At 39.3% G+C, this 27,585-nt stretch overlaps 2 protein-coding genes and 2 non-coding genes across 5 annotated transcripts in view; 2 read left to right on the top strand and 2 right to left on the bottom strand.

Annotated features, from left to right (window-relative positions):
* The window catches only part of LOC147337958 (hemicentin-2-like), a 34,964-nt gene extending 32,443 nt beyond the window's left edge, over positions 1–2,521 (top strand). For both annotated transcript variants that reach the window (XM_086313107.1, XM_086313129.1), the window contains 4 exons: positions 426–746; positions 1,295–1,546; positions 1,636–1,755; positions 1,970–2,521. In XM_086313107.1, coding sequence (XP_086169233.1) covers positions 426–746; positions 1,295–1,546; positions 1,636–1,755; positions 1,970–2,151 — 875 coding nt within the window. In that variant the 3' untranslated portion in view covers positions 2,152–2,521. The remainder of the gene's footprint in view (positions 1–425; positions 747–1,294; positions 1,547–1,635; positions 1,756–1,969) is intronic.
* An 11,682-nt stretch (positions 2,522–14,203) lies between these two features.
* Positions 14,204–14,286, bottom strand: trnal-cag (transfer RNA leucine (anticodon CAG)). Its single transcript has one exon. It is a non-coding gene; the product is annotated as a tRNA-Leu (tRNA).
* Positions 14,287–15,338: 1,052 nt separating this feature from the next.
* trnaq-cug (transfer RNA glutamine (anticodon CUG)) lies at positions 15,339–15,410 on the bottom strand. The gene has a single exon. It is a non-coding gene; the product is annotated as a tRNA-Gln (tRNA).
* A 5,193-nt stretch (positions 15,411–20,603) lies between these two features.
* On the top strand, positions 20,604–24,204 carry LOC147337955 (uncharacterized). Its single transcript, XM_086313167.1, has 4 exons — positions 20,604–20,788; positions 20,877–21,248; positions 23,087–23,222; positions 23,321–24,204. The coding sequence occupies exons 1-4, from the start codon at positions 20,731–20,733 to the stop codon at positions 23,370–23,372; spliced, it is 618 nt and encodes a 205-aa protein (XP_086169293.1). The 5' UTR covers positions 20,604–20,730; the 3' UTR covers positions 23,373–24,204.
* Positions 24,205–27,585: the final 3,381 nt, after the last annotated feature.

The raw sequence follows: 27,585 nt of genomic DNA, 5'->3' as shown, positions 1-27,585 counted from the left end.
GGCTAAAATGTGGAGAATGTGTCTACCTGTATTTCTTAATTATTAATATATTAGTAAATGTTGGGCAGATTCGTGTGATAACTTTGGGATTATGGATGCAGTATGTTTGTTCTTGAGGCTCTATTACCTACAATTGTCAAAACTGCTACCTACTCTGAGTTAGATATTAAGAGCTGACAGATTTATGGCAGTAGTGCTACTTCAAATACTTTGATACCATTCAATCAAAACACTGGGTTATCCAAAACATAATTAGGCATTAGGTATAAACATGGTAATACAAAAACTACTTTTTAACAAGTAAAAGTCCTCACATCAGTAAATTTTGGATTGCTGACCATGTTAATCAAATTTTTGTTGTAATTTATTAGGTAGAAACTAACAAATCACAAATGCTTTTCTTTTCAATGTTTCAAATTTTGCAGGTGTGGAAACTCACTGTGATGGCAGACAGGATGGAGCTCAGTGTTATGGAGCTTTGGGAGGAACTGTGGACATCCAGCTGATGGACAGCAGCTCTGAAATACTTAGATACCAACTGTTAAAGAATTCATTAAAGATACTAATTGTCAGAAATAATACGGTTATTTATAATACCATAGCACAGAGGTCTCTCGTTTTTCTCAGTAATCAAACATTTAGGATCAATAACCTGAGTAGGAATGACAGTGGTAAATATACCCTTAAAATCTTTGATTCAGATGGAACAACATCAGGCGAGCGGACTTTACAGTTGTTCATTCAAGGTAAATGTTGGGAAATGCAGACTTTAATTTATGTAAATGCAGTATTGTTTTGGTAATCTTTATAACATACAGCACAGAATTTCAAATAAGTACACTTTGTGCATCCCCTGTTTTGAATTAGCAAACCATAAATAATGATAATCTACATGATGCACACTACATTCACTAAAGTATTGGGCCACATCTCTTAATCTTTGAATTCTGATGTTTATAGTTCCACTGGCACAGATGTATGAAAACCAAGCAGCTAGCCATGCAGTCTTCCTCTACAAACATTTGTGAATTAATGAATAATTGTAAAGAGCTCACTGAAATTGTGTATGTTACTGTAACAGGATGCTACCTTTGCAGCAAATAATTTTGAGATATTTCTTCCCTCCTAGATATTCCATAACCAACTGATAGTGTTGCAAAGTAGTAGATTTTAGGAACTATGGAAAATCAGCTACCAAGTTTCAGACCATGACCAAGTTACACAGAAGGAAGCACAGTGCATGAAAGTGCATCTTGTTATAGTACCAAAAGTCATCTGTGTGTGTTTCTCTCAGCTCCTGTGTCCTCTGTCCTGCTGGTCTCTGAGTGTCTGTCCCAGGGAGAGATGAGGGTGTCCTGCTCCTCTGAAGGAGGGGACAGTCCTCAGTATAGCTGGGCTCTGGATGGACGCACACTGACAGATGCTGAGCTCCTTTCTGGAAATAATAAGAGTAACAACATTATTCTGAAACAGCAAGTCTCAGGACATCTGGTCTGCTCAGTGAGAAATCATGTCAATAGTGTCTCCAAAGAACAGAAGACCTGTAGTGAGTGACAACATTTTGAATAAAAGTCGATAATAACGACTAATTCACTTTTGAAGGTCTTTCATGAATGATCTGTTTTTTGCTCACAGGCTTCATTAACTGTACCTCAATCAATGGGACACAGATATTAGGGTGGGTGCATGCAGACAGTAACAGCCTGTGTATTGAACCAACAACTGAACCTACACCAGTCACACCAACTGCAGTGGGTAAGGAGACTAACATGTCAAATAAGCCTCTTTAATCAAACTGCCATCAGTGATGACACATGGTATATAAATGAATAAAAATGAACTCTGATGAAGGGGATGCATTCACGTATTTTTTCCCCTTTCTATAAACTATGGTACATGAGTGAAAACTCTACTGTGACTCTTCTCTCACAGCTCTAACTTGTCATAAACATTTTTGTGTCTAACACAGGTACTTCCTGGTTCATATTTGGTTTGAAAGCCGCTGTGGTAATTCTGTCATTAAGTGGGATTTGGATCTGGTTCACTTGGAAGAAAAAAACAATATTGGAAGGCCCTGCTGTCCCAGAAAAGGTGGAATCTCCAGATAACTCCGTTTTCATGATTGAAATGAGTCCTTACTCCAACACCTAGTGTCACCTTTCACCTGCTGTACATTTGTCACATATCCGTGTAGGTGTGGAAATAAGGATTAGAGTTTATCCTTTCCTTTTCATTCATTCCACATTTTTTTTCACACGATAACAAGTGTGTATAAATTTTCCATAAATAGTGGTTCTTTCTGTAATTTTATATTTAGGTCCTGTTAAATATAATCAAAGTGGGAAAAACTCTCTGTCCTTCATAGTTTTTATTTTGTGTTTACATTTCATCTGTAGTGCTGAAGGACACATTTGTGTACAGATGTTTTCACCATTTGTTGTTTGTTGCTGCATTTTAAAATAATCAACCATATAGCTGACAATGTGATGTCAGTGTGTGAATAAAGTGCCAATAAAAGAGTTTATTTCTGGTAACTATGCAGGAAGAGTCAAAGAAAAGAGACCATGGAGAACACAGAAGTAAGAACTTGGTGCTTTAGATGAAAAGAGAAAAAAAGAACAAAAGTTAAACTTAAACATTGAAGTTAAAAGTGAATATCTTTTTCTCTTTGTGGTAATTAAGTAAAATTAACTTATTTAGCGCTTTTCACAGATAAAAATCACAAAGTGCTTCACAAATGGTGTAGTGTCGGACAATAGAAGTTAATTTTTGGGAAATTGATGCCAACAAAACTTTAACCTTGTTAAAGTGTGAGAAGAGATCAGATACAGATTTGATAACTTATAATTGGCAGGAAATCTTATTTTTTTTATCTTATGGTGGAATTAAGTAAAATATATTTTTCTGTTATCCATTGCATATTCAGCTTCATAAGAACATGCGCTAAAAATCCTGCCTGTGGACTCTGCTACACCTGTTGTCGCTGCGATGCTCCTCCTGTAAGCTAAGAACAGGAAACTGAAGACAAGGGCCCTGTGCTTCGTACGTCGCTTACTACATCCAAGATCAAATGAAACATCCAAGACCAAATCATCGCGCTAACTCTGAGCTCGCTATTCCGGTTCCCCGAACACACCTGTTGTTGACGATTAGTATAGCTGGATGAAGTAATGTGAGATCACTGGGTGGCCCAACAGGGGCTACGCATCGATAGTAGAAACATTGATCGGCAACCCTTTGATTGGTCGGCGAAAATGTCGAAGGAGCGCGCTCGGTATTTTTCGGCAGCAGAGCAAGAACTCTTGAGTGAGGGATTTCAGGAGTTTCAGAGTTTAATTAAAACGCAAGGGAACAATGCAAAGGCTGCAAAAGCAAGGAGAGAGGGCTGGCAGAAAGTTGCTGACAAATCAAACTCGTAAGTAATTCAATAATAATAATAATAATGGATTGGATTTATATAGCGCTTTTCAAGGCACCCAAAGCGCTTTACAATGCCACTATTCATTCACTCTCACATTCACACACTGGTGGAGGCAGCTACGGTTGTAGCCACAGCTGCCCTGGGGCAGACTGACAGAAGCCAGGCTGCCATATTGCGCCATCGGCCCCTCTGGCCAACACCAGTAGGCGGTAGGGTAGATTTATCATATCACACCATATTATCCAATATTATATTACATTATATTATATTATAATATGTTATATTATATCCCCTTTCACATTAGAGCCACAACAGGACCCACTAGAACATGGGAACAAGTAAAAGTGAAATATAAGAATATTCTACAGAATGGTAATATTTATCACTTATATTGCTTTTCGTCTCTTGGAAAGAGACCCTGGAATACTCTGTTTGTTTGTTCATAACAGCAACCAAGAAAAGGGCAGAGCAAAAACAAAGACAGGTGGTGGTCCTGCACCCCCTCGTCAACAAGTTGGTTAAGTGAATAATACCCTCACGGGAAAATCGATATCTCTCTATGAGCACACTGTCGCGCTGAGCTAAAGGATCCTGTCTGTCCCGCAATATACGCTGGATTCTGAGGACTCTCCTTATCAATCTTGCACCTTCCGCAATGGGTTGCTCGCGTAAACGGAGAGGATATGACTGCGACAGACTTCCCAAATCCACCTTCGCTTTTATAGCCGTGGTCTCTCATCTTGATTACACGAAGTAATTTACAATTGCTACTCTGAAATATGAATTACATCTGTAATAATCACATACATGTAATAGAATGTTAATAGTACATTTCCCTTTTTTAGGAAATGACCTGTATGTATCTGTGTGAAATCAATAAAAGGATCAAGTGCTGCATTATCTTTAGTTACATTGATGTTATTTATTTATGGTGAAACAGTGGTGGAATATCGCTGTTGCTTTCGTATGAATGACGCGGACATACCTGCGTGGCCGCGATCTAATCCTGTTTACATAAAGTAAACCTGCTCCCCAGCAGGTTTACGCTTACGGCTCTGTTGCTATGACAGCAAGTCCCGGATGGGCTTCGGGGAACCGAACGATCCAGGATCACGCGAAATCGTCAACAATCTAATCCAGCTAACTCACTTAGCGCGGTACGAAGAACAGGCCCAAGGACTGGAAGGGCTCATGAAAATACTGAAGATCTGGTGACTGTTAAGGCCGTCAGCAGATCTCAGTTTCTCCACCTGTACATTTTGAAAATGGTATTGTAATAATAATACAATTTTCTTCCTAAAAAAATAAGGCAGAAATGTAACGGGTTATTTGACCAGCTTCACCTTTAAACTCTGAGTAACCTTAGCCAAAATTATTTTGTACGTTAGGCTAAAACAGTTTGATTATCGAACATAATCAAACTGTTGCAGAGGGTCGTGAAAACTGCCCAGCGCATCGCCGGAGCACCACTTCCTGCCATAAAAGACATCTACAGGAAGCGGTGTCTGAAAAGGGCTGGGAAAATCATCAAAGACCCCAGTCACCCATCACATGGACTCTTCACCCTCCTGCCCTCTGGGAGGCGCCACAGGAGCCTCCGGACTAAGACCACCAGGTACCGGAACAGCTTCTTCCCCACAGCTGTCAGACTCCTGAACTCTGCCTCCTGACATCTGACCCACGTTAACACATGGACTGAACACACACACACCCACAATGGACACCTGTACCCTCAAACACACAATAATAACATGGGCTGAACCACCACCACTCACAACCACTAGCACTTTATATAGCCTCTGTAGAAACTATCCACATATCTCACTTATCTTAACTGCACTACTGTATAGCTCTGTGTAAATAATCATTCTGTACATTCGATAATCTTTAATCCTACAACTGTTTACAACTTGCATAGTTCCCATTTCTGTATAGCTGTATATCTCAGATTCTGTAAAGTTATTTATTTCATATTCTGTATAGTTTTTCATATTTATATCCTGTTCATAGCCTGTACATAGCTTGTACTCACTACAGCCTGTACATACTTATAGTTATAGAATATTCACAACATACTTCATACCGTGTACATTATAACATACCTTAATAGACCCATTTCTGTAATATACTCACATATCTATATTATTGCTAATATATATTGTAATATATCTATATCACTAAAGCACTTCTGGATGGATGCAAACTGCATTTCGTTGCCCTGTACCTGTGCATGTGCAATGACAATAAAGTTGAATTCTAATTCTAATTCAAATTTTAGTGCAAAAAATAACAAACCTATTGGACTCACAATATCTCCATTCTTATTTACTTTCCATCTGAATCAGAATCTGATGACAATCAAAAGAGGAGAAGGTTCTTTGTCTTTGCTGGCTCCTTTGTATCTACACTGTTCCTGCAGCAGGGCCTCAAGGCCGGTCCAAACCTCTTGGGTCAAGCACAGTAGCTATCTTGAGCCATTGATGGTTGCGTGTAGCTACACATTGAGATTGGTCCTTTGTGAAGGCAGTATTAAATTTCACCATGTAGTTTGAGTCATCATCAGAGATCTCCGTGGGGTGATGCAGGTGGTAGAAGCAGGTAAAACAACTGAAGATGAGACATATGTCTCACCTCCAAGAAGCTCAGTCACAAACCCGTAGCAGACAATTCAGGAAAGTCATTATTAATCTACACATATTAACTGTCAAGTATGGAGCTTTTTAAAGAAACAGTAACAATAAGTTAAAAATAGTTTTATTTACCTGTTCAGGTCCATCACAGGGACGATAGTTCGAGTCCAGTGTCGGGAATCATTTCTGCGTACTACAGTGCGTGGAGTAATGGTATTTTAGCACTTTTCTGCAGAAGGGAACATAGGGAAGGGAAGAAGTCCATTGCAGAGGATGCTCTGAATGTAATGGGAAGCTGTATCCCGTGAGTAGCTGAGCCAACTTAGCGGGCTAAAGAGGCGGCTGTGGGCAGGCACTACACTTCAGCCAGACGAGAAGCTCCGGGGAGTTGTAACTGTATGGTATGAACTGCTATCAGGGTAGGAGATGTTCACACCTGTGCGTCCAAACTGCAAATGAATCGCAAATTAGCCGATGACGTCTGAGGAGTTGGCAACACTGCGCACAACAGTGGGAACAGTGTTGCCAACTCCTCAGTAAGGAAGATCGCTATTGGTTGTCCTAAAAGTCGCTAGAAGTCGCTAAATGACGTCATCGCCTAATTTGTCATGCTAATCTAATTGTAACCTAAGTTGTTGGAGAGAGAAATAACATCGTGGAAGAGACATAAAGTGAGTAAAAAACGTCCTAAATGCATTTAGAGTTTATTTAGAACTACAAATTAAATTTCTTTTAGCAATTATTGTTTTTTTTAATGTCACAATTCCAAACCTGCTCCTTTACCCGGGCTTGGACCGGCAAAAGTGACCCAAAATAGGCACTCTGGTGGAGTTACTTTGTGTGTGTGTGTTTATAACTAGTTTTAAACCTTGTGATCCACAAAACAGCATAAGAGTAAAAGAGTAAAAGAAGAACTGCCTGCGTTACAGCACCCTCTGCTTGTTGAGAGAAAAAACGATACGCGCTTTCACGTCTTTTTTTAGCAACTTTTTTTAGAGAAAAAGTCGCTAAGGGGTCTGAAAACTCGCTAAATATAGCGACAAAGTCGCTAAGTTGGCAACACTGAGTGGGAAAGCAATACTCACAGATGCAGGCAGAGGCGCACCCCTGCCCTCCTGTTGATTTTACTTGAAATAGTCTTTTGGCACAGCAGTTGGAAAGTTGGATCACCTAGCACGTTTTTTAACCCCTGTCTTCTACCACTAATAGTGGTCTACAGTCAGAGCAATCCATATTTAATCAAGTTTGGGCTGCCAACACCTTTTATTGGTACTCGAACTGGGACTGCTAATGCTAAACGCTCCCACAGTTTCTGTGTTCGCTGCAACATGTTTTGCTTTAGATGGTACCGTAAGGTTGAAGTATTTCGATGGTATGCCAACTACTTTTTGCACAGTTTGCACAAAACCACACTTTTATCAAGGCTTCCGTTGGGTAGTCATTTGAAATGAAATTTGCTTCTGATCAGTCCTAGCAACACGCATATGCACTAGGTTTAAATGAACTTCAAACTGTAATCCACTTACAAAACGGTCTCATTTTATTAGAACAATTCACACTTGCATCCTTTCATGGTACATTTTATATATCGTCTCAACACGTTTTTAAACATGATGAAAGGACAGAGGGTGTTTGTGTGGTGTGCAGACAAGATTTTACTTCCCATTGTAATGAATGTTATCTTTCATAATTAAGAACTACTTAGAACAAAGTGGCAACAGTTTGAGAAGACATTTAGGACAGTGACATCCTGGCAGTACATTTTCTTAAAGCAAATTAGAGCTGCAAGACGACTGTGAGTCTTCATAATTACAAGTGCACATTAAGGTGTCTAATGCTGGCAATGAATACACGTTCTTTTTAAAACCACATGCCATGTGTGACCAAAGCTGACATGCACTACACTGACACCACTCGCACCATTTTTCATAGAGTTCTTCCTCTTGTCGTTGAAATGAGCATGACAGATGCAGCAAAAGTAAGAGGCCTCTAAAACACACAAAAAGTGTGGTTGTTGGATCAGAATATTAGATGTAATGAATATAACAGATGGATAAGACACTACTTTATCTGAAGACGTACCATCTGTAGCTACTAGCACTGCCTCAATTCTGCATGTTTCCACAGACTCCTCTGGGCTCTGTGCACCTAAAGAAAAGGTCACAGGTTGTAGTTGGTAAAATTCTTAATTTACAAACAACGGCTGCACAAAAATGCAATTATTTTCCTTTCATTACTGCTTCTCACTTCAAGAAATTGCCCTGTAAGATTTACTTGTCAGTATTTCGTCAAAATAAGTAGTATGTTGTGACATTAATGTTGTGGGTGTTTAATTTAATAAAGCCTGCAGACAAACAGTGAGCGGTAGCCAGTATCCTTTAACCAAAAAAGAACAAAAACCCAAGCTTGGTGCGAGCAGCCATCACACGGGGCAAATGACCGGCAGAGTCTCTACTGGACCCAGAACAGCCCTGGGTTAAATACTTCCTAAAGGAACAAAACGGTCTCATTTTATTAAAACAATCCACATTTGCATCCATTCATGGTGCATTTTACATATCGCCTTAACACGTTATTACACACGATGAAAGGACAGAGGGTGTTTGTGTGTTGTGCAGACAAGATTTTACATCCCATTGTAATTAATGTTATGTGTTATAATTTAGAACTACTTAGAACAAAGTATCAACATTTTGAGAAGACATTTAGGACAGTGTCATCCTGGCAGTACATTTTCTTAAAGCAAATTAGAGCTGCAAGACGACTGTGAGTATTCACAATTACAAGTGCACAGTAAGGTGTCTAATGCTGGCAATGAATACACGTTCTTTTTAAAACCACATGCCATGTGTGACCACAGCTGACATGCACTACACTGACACCACTCGCTCCATTTTTCATAGAGTTCTTCCTCTTGTCGTTGAAATGAGCATGACAGATGCAGCAAAAGTAAGAGGCCTCTAAAACACACAAAAACTGGGGTTTTTGGATCAGAATATTAGCTGTAATGTACATAACAGATGGATAATACACTACTTTATCTGAAGACGTACCATCTGTAGCTCCTTGCACTGCCTCAATTCTGCATGTTTCCACAGACTCCTCTGGGCTCTGTGCACATAAAAAGAAGGTCACAGGCTAGCAGCACATGTAGTTGGGAAAATTCTTAATTTCCAAACACCGCTGCAAAAAATGCAATTATTCTCCTCCCATTACTGCTTCTCACTTCAAGAAATTGTCAAAATAAGTCGTATGTTGTGACATCAGTGTTGGAAGTTTTTATTTAATAAAGCCTGCAGACAAACGGTGAGCGGCAGCTAACATCCCTTAACCAAAAAAGAACAAAAACCCAAGCTTGGTGGGAGCAGCCATCGCACAGGGCAAATGATCAGCAGTCTCTCCTGAACCCAGAACAGTCCTGGGTTAAATACTTCCTACAGGAATAATAGGCTCCCCAAAAAGAAAGTTCAAACTCCCTTGCTACTTCTTACAGTAGTTGAAACCAAAAGACTCTTCCCCCCACTCTAGGGTCTTTGTGTGTGAATACTTCCCCCCCCAACTTCCTGAGATACTATCTGTTAACAGCATGAGGCTACGTCCACACTAATGCGTTTTCAAACGAAAACGCATCGTTTTCTCTCCGTTTTGGCCTCCTGTCCACACTGAGACGGCATCTTCCCCAAGGAAAAATGCAGCGTTTTGAAAACGCTCTCGAAAACGCATACATTTCAAAATGGAGAAGTAAATGGAGCTCTAAAATGATGATGCATTTTAGTCATGTGACGCAGTCATGTAACCAATTACACAAAGATAGCGGCGTGCATTATACAGCAGTTGTTTGCTCTCAATTTTGACTGCCCTAAAAAAGATTAATATCAGTTTGTACATGCTCCAGATAGCTTTTCTTCAAATTCTTTAATTCTCACTCGCGTTTGCACATGTGCAGGACTGGAACAAAAATGCCGTTTTCAAATCTATCCAGCTAGTGTGGATGTAGCCTGAATGTGTGAGACACTGAGACATGATAAAAACCAGCGGCACCAAAGCATTATACAATAAATAATGTGAATAACACATAAATAAAAGAAATTCCTTTACATCAACAACAATAACATATTTTTGTTGCAGCACAATGGCTCTAACATCAACACATCCAAAATGATGTACCCAGGTATACTGTTGAGACAATGCCGGTCTCTGCGATTCTTTTGGTCCTGGTAGAGATCACGCTGAGATGTTCCATGTTTTATTACCCATTATTCTTACAGATACATCTGGAGATCAGCACACTGCATTCCTATGCTAAAGTTCCTGACGGACAGGAAGCAGCATGTGAGGCTGGGAAAGAATGTCTCGGACTCTCGGACCATCAGCACCGGCTCCCCTCAGGGCTGTGTTCTTTCTCCTCTGCTCTTCTCCCTGTACACCAACTGCTGCACCTCCATCCACCAGTCTGTCAAGCTAATCAAGTTTGCAGATGACACCACCGTTATTGGGCTCATCTCGGACGGGGATGAGTCTGCCTACAGGAGGGAGGTTGAACGTCTGGTGTCTTGGTGCAGCCACAACAACCCGGTGCTGAATGCCCAGAAGACAGTGGAGATTATTGTGGACTTCAGGAAGCACACAGCCCCACTCCCCCCCATCATCCTGACTGACACCCCCATCACCTCTGTGGACTCATTCTGCTTCCTGGGTACCACCATCACTCAGGACCTGAAGTGGGAGCCCACCATCACCTCCGTCATCAAGAAAGCCCAGCAGAGGATGTACTTCCTGAGGCAGCTGAAGAAATTCAACCTGCCAACACGGACGATGATGCAATTCTACACCGCAATCATTGAGTCCATCCTCACCTCCTCCATCACCGTGTGGTACGCTGGAGCCTAGGGATGGGTACCGGTGTCCGGTGCCATGATGGCACCGGTTCTGACATAAACGGTAGTAACCAGACCGAAAAGCAGCGCACATTTCGGTGCTTTATTTCGGTGCTTTTTTTTCCTGAGCTGTGATACACTTTAGATTCTAGCCAATCATTTTACGTTTCCGAGGATAGTAGGCGGGGCCAGGTACGTACGTACGTTCTGTTAAAGCAGAGCTACAGATTAAAAATGCCCAAGGCGAAGCGGTTAAAAGTCTGGCTGTACTTCATAGCAAAATATGCAAACTCAGCAGCCTGCAACAAGTGCTTTAAGCTGATACTGTGATACTGTCAAAGGAGGTAACACCTCAAATCCGATGAAACACCTGGCGACACATAGCATTTTTTTTAAAAGCCCAGAAATGCGCCGTATTTGATAGCTTGCTGCGAGACCTCACACCGAGCACATCTACTGCGGGTGGGTTGCCTGTTATGCAACATCCCCCAAAAACACGAAGAGGAGAGTCCTGGCCCCTAGCCCTGCCAGTGTAGCAGAAATGATGACGGATGATGATGGCAGCAGCAGCCGTTCTTCTCTGCGTGGGTAGGGTACCACGTTATTACATTAATGCATGTAAGGTGAACTAGCAAACATCATCATAGCTACATGCTGCTGTCTTCTTGTTTGATGGCAGATACTCCCTTCACCCTGGCTAAAAACGCTAAAATGACCAAAGAAAAAGTGGAAAACAGTTAAACATGAGAGGTTTAGGACAAAGTTTGTGTTTTTTCCATTGTTTAAGCACTGCTTCCAGCCAAGAGTGATACCATATATGCCCCATAGCTGCAGAAAAGGCTAACATTGTTATATTTTTACAAAAAAACAGCTGAACATGAGAGGTTTTTGGACCAATTTTGTGTTCTCCATTCTTTAAGCACCGGTTTGAGCACCGTTTGAGCACCGGCACCGTTTCAAAAGTACCGATTTGGCACCGGTATCGGATAAAACCTAAACGATACCCATCCCTACTGGAGCCACTATCAGGGACAAACAGAGACTACAGCGTGTTGTGCGCTCTGCTGAGAAGGTGATTGGCTGTAGACTCCCATCTCTGCAGGACCTGTACACCTCCAGGACACTGCGGCGTGCAGCTCGGATCTCAGCTGACCCTTCTCACCCTGGATACAGTCTGTTTGACCTGCTCCCCTCAGGCAGGAGGCTCCGGTCCATTCGCACCAGAACCTCTCGCCATAAGAACAGTTTCTTCCCCTCTGCTGTTGGACACATGAACAATAAACGTACGACTGTTCCCGCTACTAACACATGACCCTACGCTGTGTTCACTGCATCATTCCATGTTTTGGCACTGATCACCACCTGCACTCATGTATATATCTTTCTACGTAGCACTTTTAATTCTTATTCTTACTTTTATTTTTTCATGTCTATTTAAGCGCAATTTATGACAGTATGTTTGCACTGAAGCACCGCAGCAATTTCCTAATGTTGTAAACCTCCTCAACATTTGGCAATAAAACCCTTTCTGATTCTAAAGGCTGATCTAAAGAACTCCACACAACAGTTACAGTTATAACCTCTGGTCTCCTCCCCCCTACAGTAAACACCCCCACAATGGAAATACACTAGTACAGCGGCCAAGGGTGCTGACACCCTGACCCCCATCTACTTTTATGGTAGTGCCCGTTTGCCCTTTGTCTGCTCCTCACCTTTAGTAACTCTTGCTACTGTCCTGGGGGTGGGGGTTGATTGTCCTCCTGCCCTGCGCCTCAGTTCTTTGTTCCCATCCCAGGCCTTTTTTTTCTATTTTCTATTCTTACACTCATTAACCACAATATTATAATGTTGCAAGCAGTCACAAACTATATTCTCTTTAACTCTGATGTACATTAAGGAATCTATTCTCAACAATCCCCCTTTTGATCTCTCCAATGAGAGATCACATCACACCTGTCCTTCATCCTGGGGGAAAACTGGTTTCCTAAACCTGACGGACTCTCTTTGTGTGAATGCTTTTCCCACTTCCTCAGATAAAATCTGTTTAACTGCTTGAAAAGGGTGGTGTGGAGTAGACAACCTTCACTATCCATTCTCTCAGTCTTCTTTTTTATGCGTGGGGTGGGTCTCTGCATTCTTCCTCCTCTTCTTTCTTCAGTCTCAGGGGTAGACTACCCTGAGACCTTGCCACAGACCAGGGGATTATTCTGCCCCTGTGGTTGAGGTCTGGGTGTTCTTTGACTCATCTGAGTCAGGGCTCGATTCCCCCTTTGGTGCTCAGGTTGCTCCTTGTTTCTTCACCGACCTTCCTGGATCCTCAGCTACTGCACACTGGCTCCAGTGGTACCTGGCTTCGCCTTTGCCCTTGTCCTGTCCACCTCGGCTCCGACCACTTTCTTTTGATCGCTTTCAGACGTACCCACCAGGCTTCCTACAGCGTGTTTCCTGCAGCAAGCTGTGCTCTCTCTCTAACCCATGTGTCTCTTCAATCGCTCTTGTTCTGATTCCTGGGGGCAAGACTGGTCGTCCATCTGGTCCTCTTGAAGCCTTCTCTCCAGGTCTCAGTCTGCATCTTATGGGTGATCTCCTTCCGTCAGTTTGGTCACTGCACCTGTAATTAAAAATTAAAACTACTCCGGCAAACAAAAAAAACCAAAAAAAAACAAACAAACATTCAAACAAACAAACATTTACACAGTAAACATCTGAAATGATGACAGCCTTTCATATTTTAATACCATCACATGGGAAGGACCAGTCCTTATTTTGGGATAGTTGGAGTAAAAGATAAAGATTGTTTCAACTTGCTGAAAGTTTTGACTTCACAAAATCAGGTTTTTAGCACATCAGTGTCAGTGTGAACAAATCCACTCTCTAGTGAATTTTATTACAATTATCTAGAATGTTGTTACACTGTGCATGATTACAAAATCCACTGCTGTCAGGGATGAACAGTGCACAACTCTCATAGTTGCCAGTTTCAAGTGTATTTTGTCACAACAGTAAGAAGTCTCCAAAGGTTGATTCTGTTCATCTGGATGTAGCGTTTTCAGTGGGAGAAACGTCTCGTCACTCATCCAAGTGACTTCTTCAGTCTCAGCTGACTGCAGGTTTCCCCAATCTTATAAACAGTATATTTGCATAATGACTGAAAGCAGCCCCCTGAAGGAACAGTGGGCTCGGAGGTCAGTTCCTTCATCATGATTATGCAAATTCTCATGACCATTGATCAAAGACCCATGAGTACCAGTAAGAAAGAAGTGCAAAAATTCAATTGTCAGAAGTGGGATTCGAACCCACGCCTCCAGGGGAGACTGCGACCTGAACGCAGCGCCTTAGACCGCTCGGCCATCCTGACATATTGAAACTTACTACTAGTTGAATAATCCCGCGCAGTTGCTGATTTCCATTTGACATACTTGTATGTTAAGTGCATGTAATAAACAAAAACAAATAAAAAATAATTACAAAGAAAATATATTGATTTTAAAGTTTGTGTTAAATGTTGTAAGTCAGATCGAAATAGAAAGATCAGGTGTGGGTGGACAGGAATGATTAGATGTCAACAACTTGATTGGACGGCCAAAGTGTGAAATGTGACGTCCTGTGAGGGAAGCGTGAAAAAGCGTGAGCAGGTATAAAAATTAGGTAACAAAAAGACATTCTGGGTTCTTCCATTTTGTCTTTTGCGAGATGAGCAGTTGGGAAGGTTGGATCTAAGAGGTTCACAGTTGAAAGTTCAAGCAGAGACGCTAGAGGGGGAACCACAGCCCAACCTGTGAACTGGTTTCAAATGAATGCCCAGCTGCTTTCCTGTTGGGTGATTTTCATCAACACAGAACACGGGGATAAATGCATTTTTGGTTCCATCCTCTCTCCTCACCAATAAAATAAGAATAAAATCTGCATTAGCTCAACGTGGTTTAGTCAGATAAGTGTTGTTTACATACATAATTGTTTGGCGACCATAAACATGCACGTGTTATCATCAAATTTTCATCTCATGCTGCTGTTACACATGCTACAGATTTAAAACAAGTGGGGCTTAAAACTTTACTTTGGAAGACATAAATATTATACTTCACAAAACACATAGCTGCTGTTCAGCCATGGAAACCAATACCACGATGTTCATGCTTGTTTGTTTTTTGATGTTAAAGACAGAGGAGGTTTAGTTGGCTGTACAGTTGTTGAGTCAGCAGCGTGTTTGTGACTTTTACTCTGTAACTTTGTGTGGTGTGCAACTGAATTTCACACAGCTCTTTAGTACTACTCTTTAGTGATTGACAAGTGTTTTGTAAAGGCATGGTTAGCTGCTTGATTTTATACAGCGTTCACTGAAAACACAATTCATACAGAAATTCAAAGTGCCAGAGAAGATATGTAGTATGGTTTCACCTCGCAAATATCAGGTCCCACCGAGATTTGAACTCGGATCGCTGGATTCAGAGTCCAGAGTGCTAACCATTACACCATGGAACCCCTGTTGTAGTGTCTATACTGTCAGGTCATGGCAACCTGTCAAAAAGTATTCTGAATTAAGTAAGAACGGTTCCATGTAAACCCATGCCGGAGGTGGATCAGATGAGAAATAGTATATCATCATGCGCAATTGTGCAGCCCAATAGTCCAACTGAAAGTTAGGACCCTTAAGCCCACCCCTGTCAAATGGCAGATATAATAGAATTAACCGAAGCCGATGGCGATGATTTTGCCAAATAAAATTGGTAATAATTTTCTTTAAGTTAAGAAAAAGACCTACAGGTACTAGTAGAGGAATATTCTGAAATAAGAAGAGGATTTTAGGGAGTACGCTCATCTTCACAATAATATGATATGGGTCGATTTGCCTACCTATCTACAACCTCTGGCGAAGCGGATGGCACAACACAGAAGAGCACAGAAGAGGTCAAGGCCCAGCCAAAAGTGAGTTTCAACAATGAGATGGGATTCATGATAAAAAATGAAAAATGTCAATGTGATGACATCCAAAGAGGGAGCTCGCAGTTCCCAGTTTTCATGCTGATGTTAAAGTCAGAGGAGGTTTAGAAATGTGGAGTCAGTGAGTCAGGAGAGTGTTTATGACTATTACGCACAAGCACAACTCAGCACTCAGACACCCCACCGTGTAACTTTGTGTGGTGTACAACTGAATTTCAGACCGCTCTTTAGCACCACATAGTGATTGACAAGTATTTGTAAAGGCAGACGTCATGTTTAGCTGCTTGATTTTATACACCTCTCACTGAAAACACAATTGTAGCACAGTTCTGGTGTGCCAGAGAAGACATGCAGAATGGTTTCATCTCCAAAAAGCAGGTCTCACCAATTTTTGAAATCAGATCACTGGATTCTAGGTCCACAGTGCTAACCATTACACCATGGAAGCACTACTGAACAAAAAAGGTATGACTACCAGATTGTTGCACTGTGACAGCACCATACCAGATGGAAACCAGAAAAAAAAAAGTGGGATAAAATAAGACAGATTATAGTTACTAAATGACTACAAATCACTTCAAATTTGAAAAAGGAAAGAAAATTAAAAGCAAAAAACAGAAATACATAAGAGAACAAAAGAAAAGAAAGACTAGCTCATAAGAGGGAAAAATTGATTGAAATGATCAAAAACCTCACCTTATGATAGTTCTTGTTTTAAATACAATATTTGAGCGAGCTGACTGGAATTTTCTCGATACTGTTAGATAATAATCATATATTGTTATATTTGTGTCTTTAAAAAAGATAATTCCTCAGTGGACAGTTAACTCCTGATAAACCTTTTTACAAGACAGTCATTCAAATCTGTGGTTATAACTTATAACACTTTAGTGTACTACTTAAACACTAAAGTGGGCCTCACATGAGATGTCAGTGCCAGCAGTGGCACTGCCATCTTACATTATTTTCACCCTCTTCGTTGTAAATGTTAAATTCACCTTGAAGAGGTGATTGATCAGAAAAAAAAACGTACACTACTTTAAAATGATGGTTCCCTCTAAAAGGATAAAGTCAAGCACCCATACCCCCACTTTAGGCATCAAAAGTTAAATTTTTCCTTTAACACTGAAGACTCACAGATTTTACCAGGTCTTTACACACACACACACACACACACACACTCTCACATCTTTCAAGGCCAATTCTACACAGGTTGTCAGCTAGGCCCGAGTTAGGTCTGTATCTTAAAAATTATTTTAGTTGTTTATATTTTAGTTCTTATCTTATCAAACTCAGACATTAATAAAAAACATCACCATAGACATTTTCACTACTCAAACATCACTACTACAGAGCAGTACATTTAGGTCAGGGGAACAATATCCCCAAATGATCACCTTCTGTCACCAGTTTTAGCTCACCTTTTTATATAAATAAATACATATTATTATATTATAATATATTATACATATATTTGTTTATGGGCAACATGGTGGTTATCACTGTTGCCTCACAACAAGAAGGTCCTGTGTTTAATTCCACCATCAGGCTGAGATCTTTCTGAGTGGAGTTCAAAAAGAATTTCTGTTACTACTGAGGCCCACCTGCTTTACCTTTGTGGCCCACCAGGCCCCCCCACACCACTCTTTGGGAATCACTGTGGTAGATGTTTACTATTTACACTTAGCTATCATATGACTATTTAGTATTATTTTCTCCTTTTGGCTGCTCTCTTTAGTCACAAAAGATCATCTTCCTCCATCTCACCCCATCCCTGTAACATCTGTCACACGATCCCTGTGTATATCGTCCTCCTCTACAAACATGAACCTACTCTGAGGTCTTCCTCTTTTTCTCCTGCTTGGTAGCTCCTTATCTTTGTCCATTGTATCCACTAGCCCTATTCTGGACATGTCCAAACGATCTCAGTCTCTTTAACTTTGTCTCCAAACTGGACAGTCTAAGGTGTCCAAATGAGAGACTCATTTCTAATCCTGTCCATTCTGGTCACTGCCAATGGAAATCTTAACATATTAAACTCTGTCACCTCCAACTCTGCGTCTTTTATTTTTGATATTGCCAGTCTCCAAATCATACATCATAGTAGGTCTCACTACAACCTTATAAACCTTCCTTTTTGCTGCTATTTACAAATAACCCCACACAGTCATGTCCACCCACTCCACTTGGCCTGCATGCTTTGCCTGTTTGCTTTGGATGATTGACCTGAGACATTTAAACTACTTCACCTTCATTACCTGTACTTGTTGCAGTGTCACTGTTACCCATTTACACACATTTAGTCTGTCTTGCTTCTACTGACTTTTCATTCCTCTTCTCTTTAGAGAAAACCTCCACTTTTCCAGGCTGACTGTTCCCTACTCTCTAAACAGATGAAAATGTCATCTGCGAACAACATAAATCCACAGAGACTCCTGCCTGACCTCATCTATCAACCTGTGTATCACCTTCACAAATAGGTGGCTCCCATCTGATCCCTGATGCAATCCCACCCCTACCTTGAACCCATCTATCTCATCACCTGCACACCTGCACACCACGCTCTTGCTTTCTTTATCCATCGCATCACCCTCTCATAATCACATATTTGTATGCCACTTTTGACTTCCTCCTGCAATACCGCAGTTCTTTTCTTAGCACCCTATTGTTGTGATATTTTGATACCATGGTAGCATTTACAGGATATTGTTTTATAGTGATATTATACAGGAAAACTGTTACTCAATAAGGCCCATTTACTAGTTGTTTTTCTCTTTCTCTGTGACCCAAGAATTAATGTGTAAGAATCACAGGCTGGTACCTCAAGGTCGAAAACACCACAGAGATCACTTCCTTACTCCCATCCTCCCTTCTTTATCTCTTAGAAAAAGGCTTGTTAAAGGCCAGGTGGTTTGTTTCAGAATTCACTAATGAAAGAACTCTGTATTCTATGTCTAGGAGTGTATTTCGCTGGGATAATCATAAATTGTAGCTGAACTGATAAACTATACAAAGGATACTTCTTTGCTCAGAGGGCAGGAAGACGCTTCCTTATTTGGTCTGTACCAGTTTGAACTGAGAATCTGCTGAGACACGAACCTTTTTCCTCTATATAAGCTGTTGTATGACAAATAAACTTTGAGTTGGTTTGGGAAGGCAACCTGAAGCAGTCTGTGTTTCCTTGTTCTCCCAAGCTACTCCCGACGTCGTAACTAACCTGCTGAACGGCATACCTGAGTGTTACTTTGAATAATTTTGAATCTTATAGGGTAAAGACAAAACTCTGCTTATGGGTGCCCACGCCTCGGAGGTAAACCCGATCCACAGATGACCCGGGACGGAGATTTCTTTCACCTATCATATGCTTTCTCTAGATATTCAAATAAACAGTGGAACTCCTTCTGACCTTCTTTATACCGCTTCAACACTCTCAAAGCAAACATCTATAGTGCTCTTTCTTTGCATGAAGTCATAATGCTGTTCACTGATTGTCACCTCTCCTCTTAACCTAGCTTCAACAACTCTTTCTCATATCTTCATGGTATGGCTCATGAACTTTATTTGGAAAATAGAATACAACAGAACAGAATAGAATAGCTCTTGGTTAACTCCTGCAAATTGTATATTTACATTTTATGCTGAATATATGTTGAACTGGTTATTTTGTGGCATTGCACTGTGGCAGAGTAAAAACTTATGAGATGCCCAACTAATGCCAACATGTACATTCTGATGGACGTGTGCGCATGGATGTAGTTGTCACTTCTATTTTTAGGGCAGAATAAGAAGATGTATACAAAATAAAAGTCAAAGTAGACTCACTGACTATAAAAGCCCTGCACCAAACACAGTTCCATCTCTGCTCTGTAAAGCAGGAAGTACCAATGCATGGGTCTTTTTTTTTTGGCTGATGAGCTTTTCTCACTTGTAGCTCAGTGCTTACATACTACCTTAGCCTGTGCTGCTCTGTGCATCTATTTAACTGTAAGTAAACTATTTACATTCATCTTTACCTTGATTAAACAATAGTTTACCTGATTCTTCTTATATTCATGTTCATCATCACTCCTCATGCTAAAGGCCTGCTAATTAGCCTGAGGCTAATTAGAAAAGTGAAGATCTGTAATGTTTGCTTCCATCGCATAATCACGTCATGTTCATTTATTTATTGATTATTGTTGTTTATTATTTAGTTGTGTAGCTGAGATTCTCATATTGAATTCAGCCTCCTTTGGTAGACAAAAGGCTTCTTTGTTTGTTGGTCAGCATTGCCTCACCGTTTCATATTGTGCTCATGATTTGCATCCTTTTAGTAAGCTGCTTTTTCATAGGTTGTTTATATTTTATTCTTTCTATGCCAATTTGTTTCCTTCCTTTCAGAAAGCAAACTCTGCAAACTTACAAACATAAAATGATGTCTCTCTTGGACACCCTGTAAAGACTCTTAAGCAATAAAGCTCTCCCCACAGGAACAACTGTTTGTGACTTAACGTGTCACTTCAGATGTTGCATGTTCTTTCTCAAAAGTACATGTGAAGAAAGCATGTGTGCCTGACACACTTTTGAAAGTGTGTTTTGTCTAGATTTCGTTTTGTGTATAAAAGTGAGGGGGAAATTGTTTATTTGCATTTGATGGATATTTCTTGAAATCAGGTCACTACAAAACGCAAACAACTCATCTGAGTCTTTTTGTTGGCAAGCAGAAGTGAAAGTTGATTTCCTAACTTTGAAAATAACTAAATATATCATCTCCCGTTGACTGTTTCCTGTCAGTTAGGACTCAGGTTTGCAGCAGATTTACACCCAGATTTGTACATAATTTTCTAGAAGCTTTGAAAGATTAAAACCACACCGTGGATGAATGATGAGCATGGAACAGTTTTTTTTTATCATTGTGCTACTAGCAGGAGGAACTCAAGGTAAGATTGTCCTCATAAAGAAGCCAAACATTCACATTTGTAGTGTGAATAATTTCACCTCATGTTCTATTAAATGCATCTTCTCCAGCTCTCTTTCCAGTTGATGCGACCACATGTGACCTCAGGACGAGCACATGTCCATGCTCTCCTCTTCTTGAAGGAACTGTGTATATTCAAGTAATGACTGATGCTAGTGGCCGTGAAATGAAGTGTTTGAAGGTGCTTCCCAATGAGACAAAAACTGTGTTCAGTCTGAAGAAAGAAAAAATAATGACAGACAAGGAATTTAACAACAGACTAACGTTTATAATCAAGAACGGGACACTCAAGATCACAAACCTGAAGAAGAATGATTCAGGTCAATACAGCATTGAGATCTTTAATTCAAATGGAGTCCAAGAGAAAAACATTAATTTCACCCTGGATGTTAAAGACAACAGCAAAGTTGAAAGCAAGTTATGTAAGTTACTCTTTATTGCCTAGTTTTTATGTTATTATAAAGTTAATTACAAATGTAAGCATCATGTGGCAGTAGAACTGTTAAACACAGTAAACATCACTTGTGCAACAAATGATAGAAGCTAGAATGGGGGAAAAACATATGGAAAGAAAGATGGAAATGTACAGTGAACAGAATAGAACAGAGTATATGTTGATGCAGTATTTGTCTCTCTATTGGTATTTGTGGTCATTTAGCCACACATGGGCTGCTATTCATTTTTATGATTTAATCATCTTTTATTACCCAGTAACTACCACCTAAACTCTAAAGGCACACTGAAACGTTCCACTTGGTCACTGATTATTATTAGTTGCATTAAATGAGAACATTAAGCTGTGAAGAAGAAATATTTTAGCAGATGCGGTTTTGTGACAGGAAATTTGCCCTTGTTCAGCACAAGTTTTCAGTGTGGCTTTTCTTCAGTGTGTAACACTACCAGCTCTGGTGTGGTATGGTCAGGTTTAGTGAAAGATAAAAAAAAGAATAATATTTATCTATCTACCAATTTCCTTCACAATGTGCTTCACAAAAAGAATGAAAAGAATAAAAGATAAGAACATGTGTGAATCAGAAAGTGTTAACATGCAAAGGCTATGGAAGAAACAAAGCTGAAGTTCTTAATACTTGTATGGAGGTCACTTAATGAAGTATTAAATAACATGTAATAATGTTAACTATTAGTTATATAGTAGTGAATCCTCAACCCCATAACAAGCTGACTTGTTTCATACGAGTATTAAGATCTTCCTTGTTGCAAATGCAGTTACATTTGCTTTAACATAAATTACTTCATAACTTGGTTAATAAATGGTAAACTTATAGTTAAATACTTTTAACTATTTTATTTTTTAATAAAATTATAATGTGTAAAAATATGTTAATTTTTTATGAAATTATCTGAATTGTTATTGTAAAGTAATAGTAACTTTAAAACAATGCTAATCAGCTCTGTCTAGAGCATCTATAAATATTATAGATGTTTGTAGAGCTCATGGATAGTGTCATGTGGTGTTTGTGAAGGACCCAAAGCACAGGCATTGGCTGATGTGTGAGTGAGCTTTATTGAAGGAGAATGACATACAACCAATAGCGAGGGTGGTGAGAAACAGAACTAAGAAATGAGGAAACTGCACACAGGAGGGAGACACAGCTGAACCTAATGCATCTGATGAGACAGGGAGGATGCAAACTGAATACACTGACACAGACCTTCACAATAAAACAGGACACTCAACACACATGCAAAGACACAGACTAAGAAACACGGGCCTTACACAGAGGGAACACACCAGCAGGGAATGACAAGACACAGAGCAGAGGGAGCACAGGATAACATGAGGTGCAACGGGGCCAAAACCTAGGACCTACAAATAGAAACTCAAAACATAGACAGCCATAACATGGAAAATAGATACTAAACAACTCCACATACTGGGCCACAGACCCAGGACTCTGACAGGTAGACCGGCAGGGAGGAGGTGGAACCTGGAGGGCAATGCAACACGTTTGAGTGTTTTCCCCCATTGTTCCAGTCTTCTTTCACCACCTCTTTATTTAGTTTAGTCACTAAAGTTACTTGATTAGTTTTAGAAAAAGATTGACGTGAAATACATCAACTCACATCCCTACATCTTAAGAAACAAGGCTTAAGGGTACCCAGTGTGTGGGGGTTGTGCCCAAACATTTATATATTTACAGTTAGTTAACCATAATAATACCAAAGTCTTACCAAAGTTTACGCTTGAATAAATTGTAAGTACTGTACTTATAATTATCACTGTGTTCTCTTCTCTCAGCACACAGTTTTCCTTACCTGAGGCTAGTCTTTGCTGCACTGGGATCTCCTCTGATAGCAGTGTCATGCTGTGTTGTGTATCGGGAACTGAAGCATCTTAGGAAGACTTCTAACAAGGCGGCCCATGATCAAAAGAGGTTAATAAACAATTACATAATTCCAGTGAATACCATCATTTGATGGGTAATTGTAAAAATCTTTGTTTTGCTATAATTGTTTTTTCTTTCTTTCACAGCCTCAGGTTTGAAACAGAGAATATAAACCTTAAGTGTGAGTCTGAGATTTAGTGAACTGACCTCTCTCATAATCAGCACTGGACACTGAACTGAGGATCAATGAAATAAAAAAAAAAAAGGAAATTCAAAAACAACAATCAGGAGTATGTCTGTGTAGGTTCTCAGTCATCCAGGTCATGGTAGTCTAAGGAGCTTGGATTGAAAGCAACTGGACTTCGCTGAGTTTCTTGAAGACGCTTCACCTCTCATCCGACAAACCTCTTCAGTTCTGAAACCAAATGGTGGAGTGTTTCACTTAAGAAGGTCTTTGACCCACTAATAATCATGTCCGTCATCACATGACTCAAGGTGTAAGTCATTACCATTACAACACCAAGTGTCTGCCACCTACAACCCAGTTTTTAGATCCTTTCCCAGGTTCCTCAATCCCTGCTTTGTCAAGTGATGGGTCACATAATAGTTTTAGGTAAGGGCTTAGGGTGGTTTCACTCAAAACCTCTGGTGGTAAGGACTCATGCTTTGTTTTTTTAAACACCTTGGCTCATGCAATGAAGCACACGATCAATCGTGGGTCAATGACGCTCATAAGGGACAACTCCTACCAGGGTTTAAACACCTGGGACTCTCCACCATTTGTTTTTAGAAGTGAAGATGCCTCTTGGACCAGAGATGAAACATTTTCATGAAACTTAAAGAAGTCCAGTTGCTTTCTTTTCCAAGCTGCTTAAACATCAGGAGGTGACTGTGGAAGTTTCATATTGTATGTGTTTAATGTTGAAAAAGACTTGAAAACAATACAAATTTTATGCTTGTAGCTATGTGATCATATTTTACAGGCCACATAAGAATATAGTCATGTATATTATGTTGATTCAAAGTTCCTTAAAAGCAATAAAAACACTGTAAATGAATGGGAAAAGTATTTTTCAGTGAGTAAGTAGGCATTTTTAAAAAAAATATTTCACTCTAGTTAGAAATATATTAAAAGATATATCAAACCTTGTGTTTAGTGCCTCATTTAATTCATATATTACTTTGTATGAATAAAATAAGTTTGAAAATTGTGTTTTAATTATAACTAATAGGATGGCATATTTATCAGTGTGGATTTGACATTAGGAAAACTGACAGGAAAAAATGAAGAGAAATAAAAGTACAATAGCTGGGCTCTTTGTGGGCCTGCAGTTTGTATGTTGACCATTGTCTGCGTTTCACTTCCTACTGGTAAGTGGTGGCGTAAAATGAACATATCTCCTTGTATGGTGAGATCTCAGGGTGAAACTGAGGCTCTGTGTTGCTAAAATATTCACAAACTTCTACATTGTTTCACACTCCTATTTTCTCATGCAACTGAAGAATAAAGTAACTGTTTTAATAAAGTTGACTGTAAATAATAATAATAATAATTTCATTAAGAAGAAGTGGTAATGTAACTTTATTGTTATATGTTAGTTGCTTTTTAAGGTAAAATGTAGTTCAGATCCAATTCCTACTTAGTCACATAACTCAGCTTACTGTGTAAAACAAAAGGACCTTCAGAAATACTTTCTTACTTAGGATGAGTATGACTGAATTTGTGGAAATACTATAAGCCAAAAACAGAAATATGTATTTCTGCACTTAAAAATAGATCAAACAGAATTATACTTATGATTTTGCACAAGAAATACAATTAATTCAACAAGGTAAGAAGAAGGGAGCATTTATTGTTGTGTAAACATTAAAATTAAATTAATGATCTGGACCTGTACATATGGGTAGGTGTGAGGTTTCCCTCTACTGGTTTATGGAGGTGTTGCATTTAAATTTGGATGAACTCTTGACCTGAGATGAGTCTTCTAGCAACTGTAGTTTTAATTATGTCACAGCAGGGAATTTGTCCTTTTAAGGCCGTGCGTATAATATTTGGTACATGGGTTTTGAGACCACGATATTATAAGGATGACTTTTTTCCCCAAATAAGCTGATGTATTAAATCAGACACATGCAGCGCTACTGTAAGCAATAAATAGAAAAAAATACTGCATGCAGTAAATATTATTAATTTGAAAGTCATGAATGCAAATAGATTAAAAAAATGTGAATTTAAAAAATATTTTCATAGTTCTGACTTTAGAGGGTAATGATCTATTATGTAACCCTGATACTGCTCAGTCAGTTGTGCTCGTAGATGATCTGCTCCATTTGATACTGTGGACCATCAAATATTTATTTTCCCATTTAAGATGAGATATAAACAGTTGAATTATAGAAAGGGGAGTACTGTATTAGTACACACTAAGTGATGGGCAAGATAGTGTTAACTTGTTACAGATCTAAAAGTAGTTTAGTGAAAGTGTGAGCAATAAGTAAAAAGTCTGCACAAGCTCTGAGGGGTTCCTTTTATTTCTACCACGTAGATTATGTGAAATATGTGCTGGTGTTCCTTTTCAGCTTTCCACATATACAGAAAGAACTGTCTTAGAGGTTTATCAGAGGACAATTGTGACTTTTAACTCCTTGATGTACATGCCATTTAATAAAGTATGCTGACTTTGTCACTGAACAAGGAGGAGACATGGAAGTTGTGCTTGGACTGATGGTGATTCTACAGGGAGTGTCTCATGGTAAACTGTTTTTTTTTTTTTTAAATCTCATTTTAATCATAATAATATGCTATACATCAGCAATACTTAAGCAAAAATGCATAAATTCTCACATTGTTCTCTGGGATGTTAAAGCAGCTCAAATACTTGTTCTTTATTTATTTCATTTCTTTTAATAAATTCATGTAAGTATCTACTGGCTACATCTGCAGTTTGTGTCAATTCACATTTGTTCTTTTTTACATAAACACCCTCCATACAAACTACCTTGAGGTTAAAGAAAATAGCATTTTTGCTCTGTCTAATGTGTCTTCTATAGACTTGACTTCAGTGTTTTAGTCCTAATGGCCAACAGATCTTACAGCATTTGCTTTGGAATCAACTGTGGAGGATCTGTTTGACTGTATTTCTATGGTGATCATATTGCTGGGATAACATGGGAGTACATAATGGTTGTGTGAGCTTCTATTACTCAGTGAGAATTCTAAGAGGCAAAGTTCTAAGAAGAAAGTGAAAATTCTTAAGTAAAGTTCAGAATTCTAAGAACCAGGATAGAGTCTGGGATGAAATCCAGAATTCTGATATAAAAGTGTGAATTCTGTTTGTCAACATTCCAAGAATAACATGAGAAGTCCGACACAACAATCAGTATTCTGATGAGATAGTAAGAGCTCGAAGAGCGCTACTGCAACCCCAGCAACACTCCCTGGTTGTATTAACAACAGAATCTGCTTCATTTTTCTATTATTCTCCTCTTCCTTTTCATTCATCCCTCCCGCTTGCCCTTTTTCACGGTTCTCTTCCTTCTCCCTTCTTTTACTGCGCTTGTTTTCCTACGCAGTCACCTACAACACCCTCAATCTTTACACATCTACACGGCACGATCACAAACACGCTTTTTTTGTTATTACAGGAGACTCATAGACCTGACACAGCTACAGATAAACTTCAAAAACTTGAGTTTCCTAATGTGTTCTCAGCCTGCTATAACTCTAGACAAAGGGGAGTAGCATTTTTAATACACAAAAATATTACTCTCATCTGGATTATTTCTTAGTCAGCAGCTCACTGTTGAGTGACATTTGAGACACCGAGATACACCCTATATCTGTCAGTGATCCTGCTAATGTGTGTTTGATTCTAACACTTTCCACCAAGTAAAAACTGGAGATTTAATACATCATTGTTTAAAGTTGAAGATTTTATTAAATACTTAAAAAAAGAGTGGGCTTTATATTTAGACTGTAATGACCAGCCTGGAACATCAGCCTCTGTTCTCTGGGAAGCAGGGAAAGCTCTGATGAGAGGTAAAATAATTTCTTTCTCATCACATAAAAAGAAAATAGAAAACAAACATATTCAGGAATTAGAAAAATCTTAAGAAGATGACTATGTATCCTCCAAGGAACAGGAAATACTGAATAAAATACATAAACCAAAACTAGAATTAAATGAAATTATTAATAGAAAAAAAATTAAATTCTTAGTACAAAGACTTCACTTGCAAAATTTTGTACATGGTAACAAATCTGGTCAATTTATTGCTAACCAGTTAAAAATAAAGAAAGAAACAACGACTATAGGTGCCATTAAAGACTTATCTGGGAGCACAGTGTATGACCCTGAAAGAATAAACAACACTTTTAGGGATTTTTACAAAACTTTATATTCACCAAAAA

This window comes from Aulonocara sp. 'chitande type north' Nkhata Bay, linkage group LG2, assembly GCF_057382095.1.
Source record: "Aulonocara sp. 'chitande type north' Nkhata Bay isolate Kocher_YH1m ecotype deep benthic linkage group LG2, A_spYH_male_GT1.1, whole genome shotgun sequence".
NCBI classification, from domain to species: domain Eukaryota; kingdom Metazoa; phylum Chordata; class Actinopteri; order Cichliformes; family Cichlidae; genus Aulonocara; species Aulonocara sp. 'chitande type north' Nkhata Bay.
Note: the sequence above shows the minus strand (reverse complement) of the source record. Positions and strands in the feature narration are given on the sequence as shown.

What these genes read in the sequence shown, in the direction of transcription:
- LOC147337955 (XM_086313167.1), top strand. Translation starts at nt 20,731, where the DNA reads ATGATGAGCATGGAACAGTTTTTTTTTATCATTGTGCTACTAGCAGGA. An exon ending in ACTAGCAGGAGGAACTCAAG is followed by an intron (nt 20,789 to 20,876) that starts GTAAGATTGTCC and finishes CATCTTCTCCAG; the next exon opens with CTCTCTTTCCAGTTGATGCG. An exon ending in GCGGCCCATGATCAAAAGAG is followed by an intron (nt 23,223 to 23,320) that starts GTTAATAAACAA and finishes TTTCTTTCACAG; the next exon opens with CCTCAGGTTTGAAACAGAGA.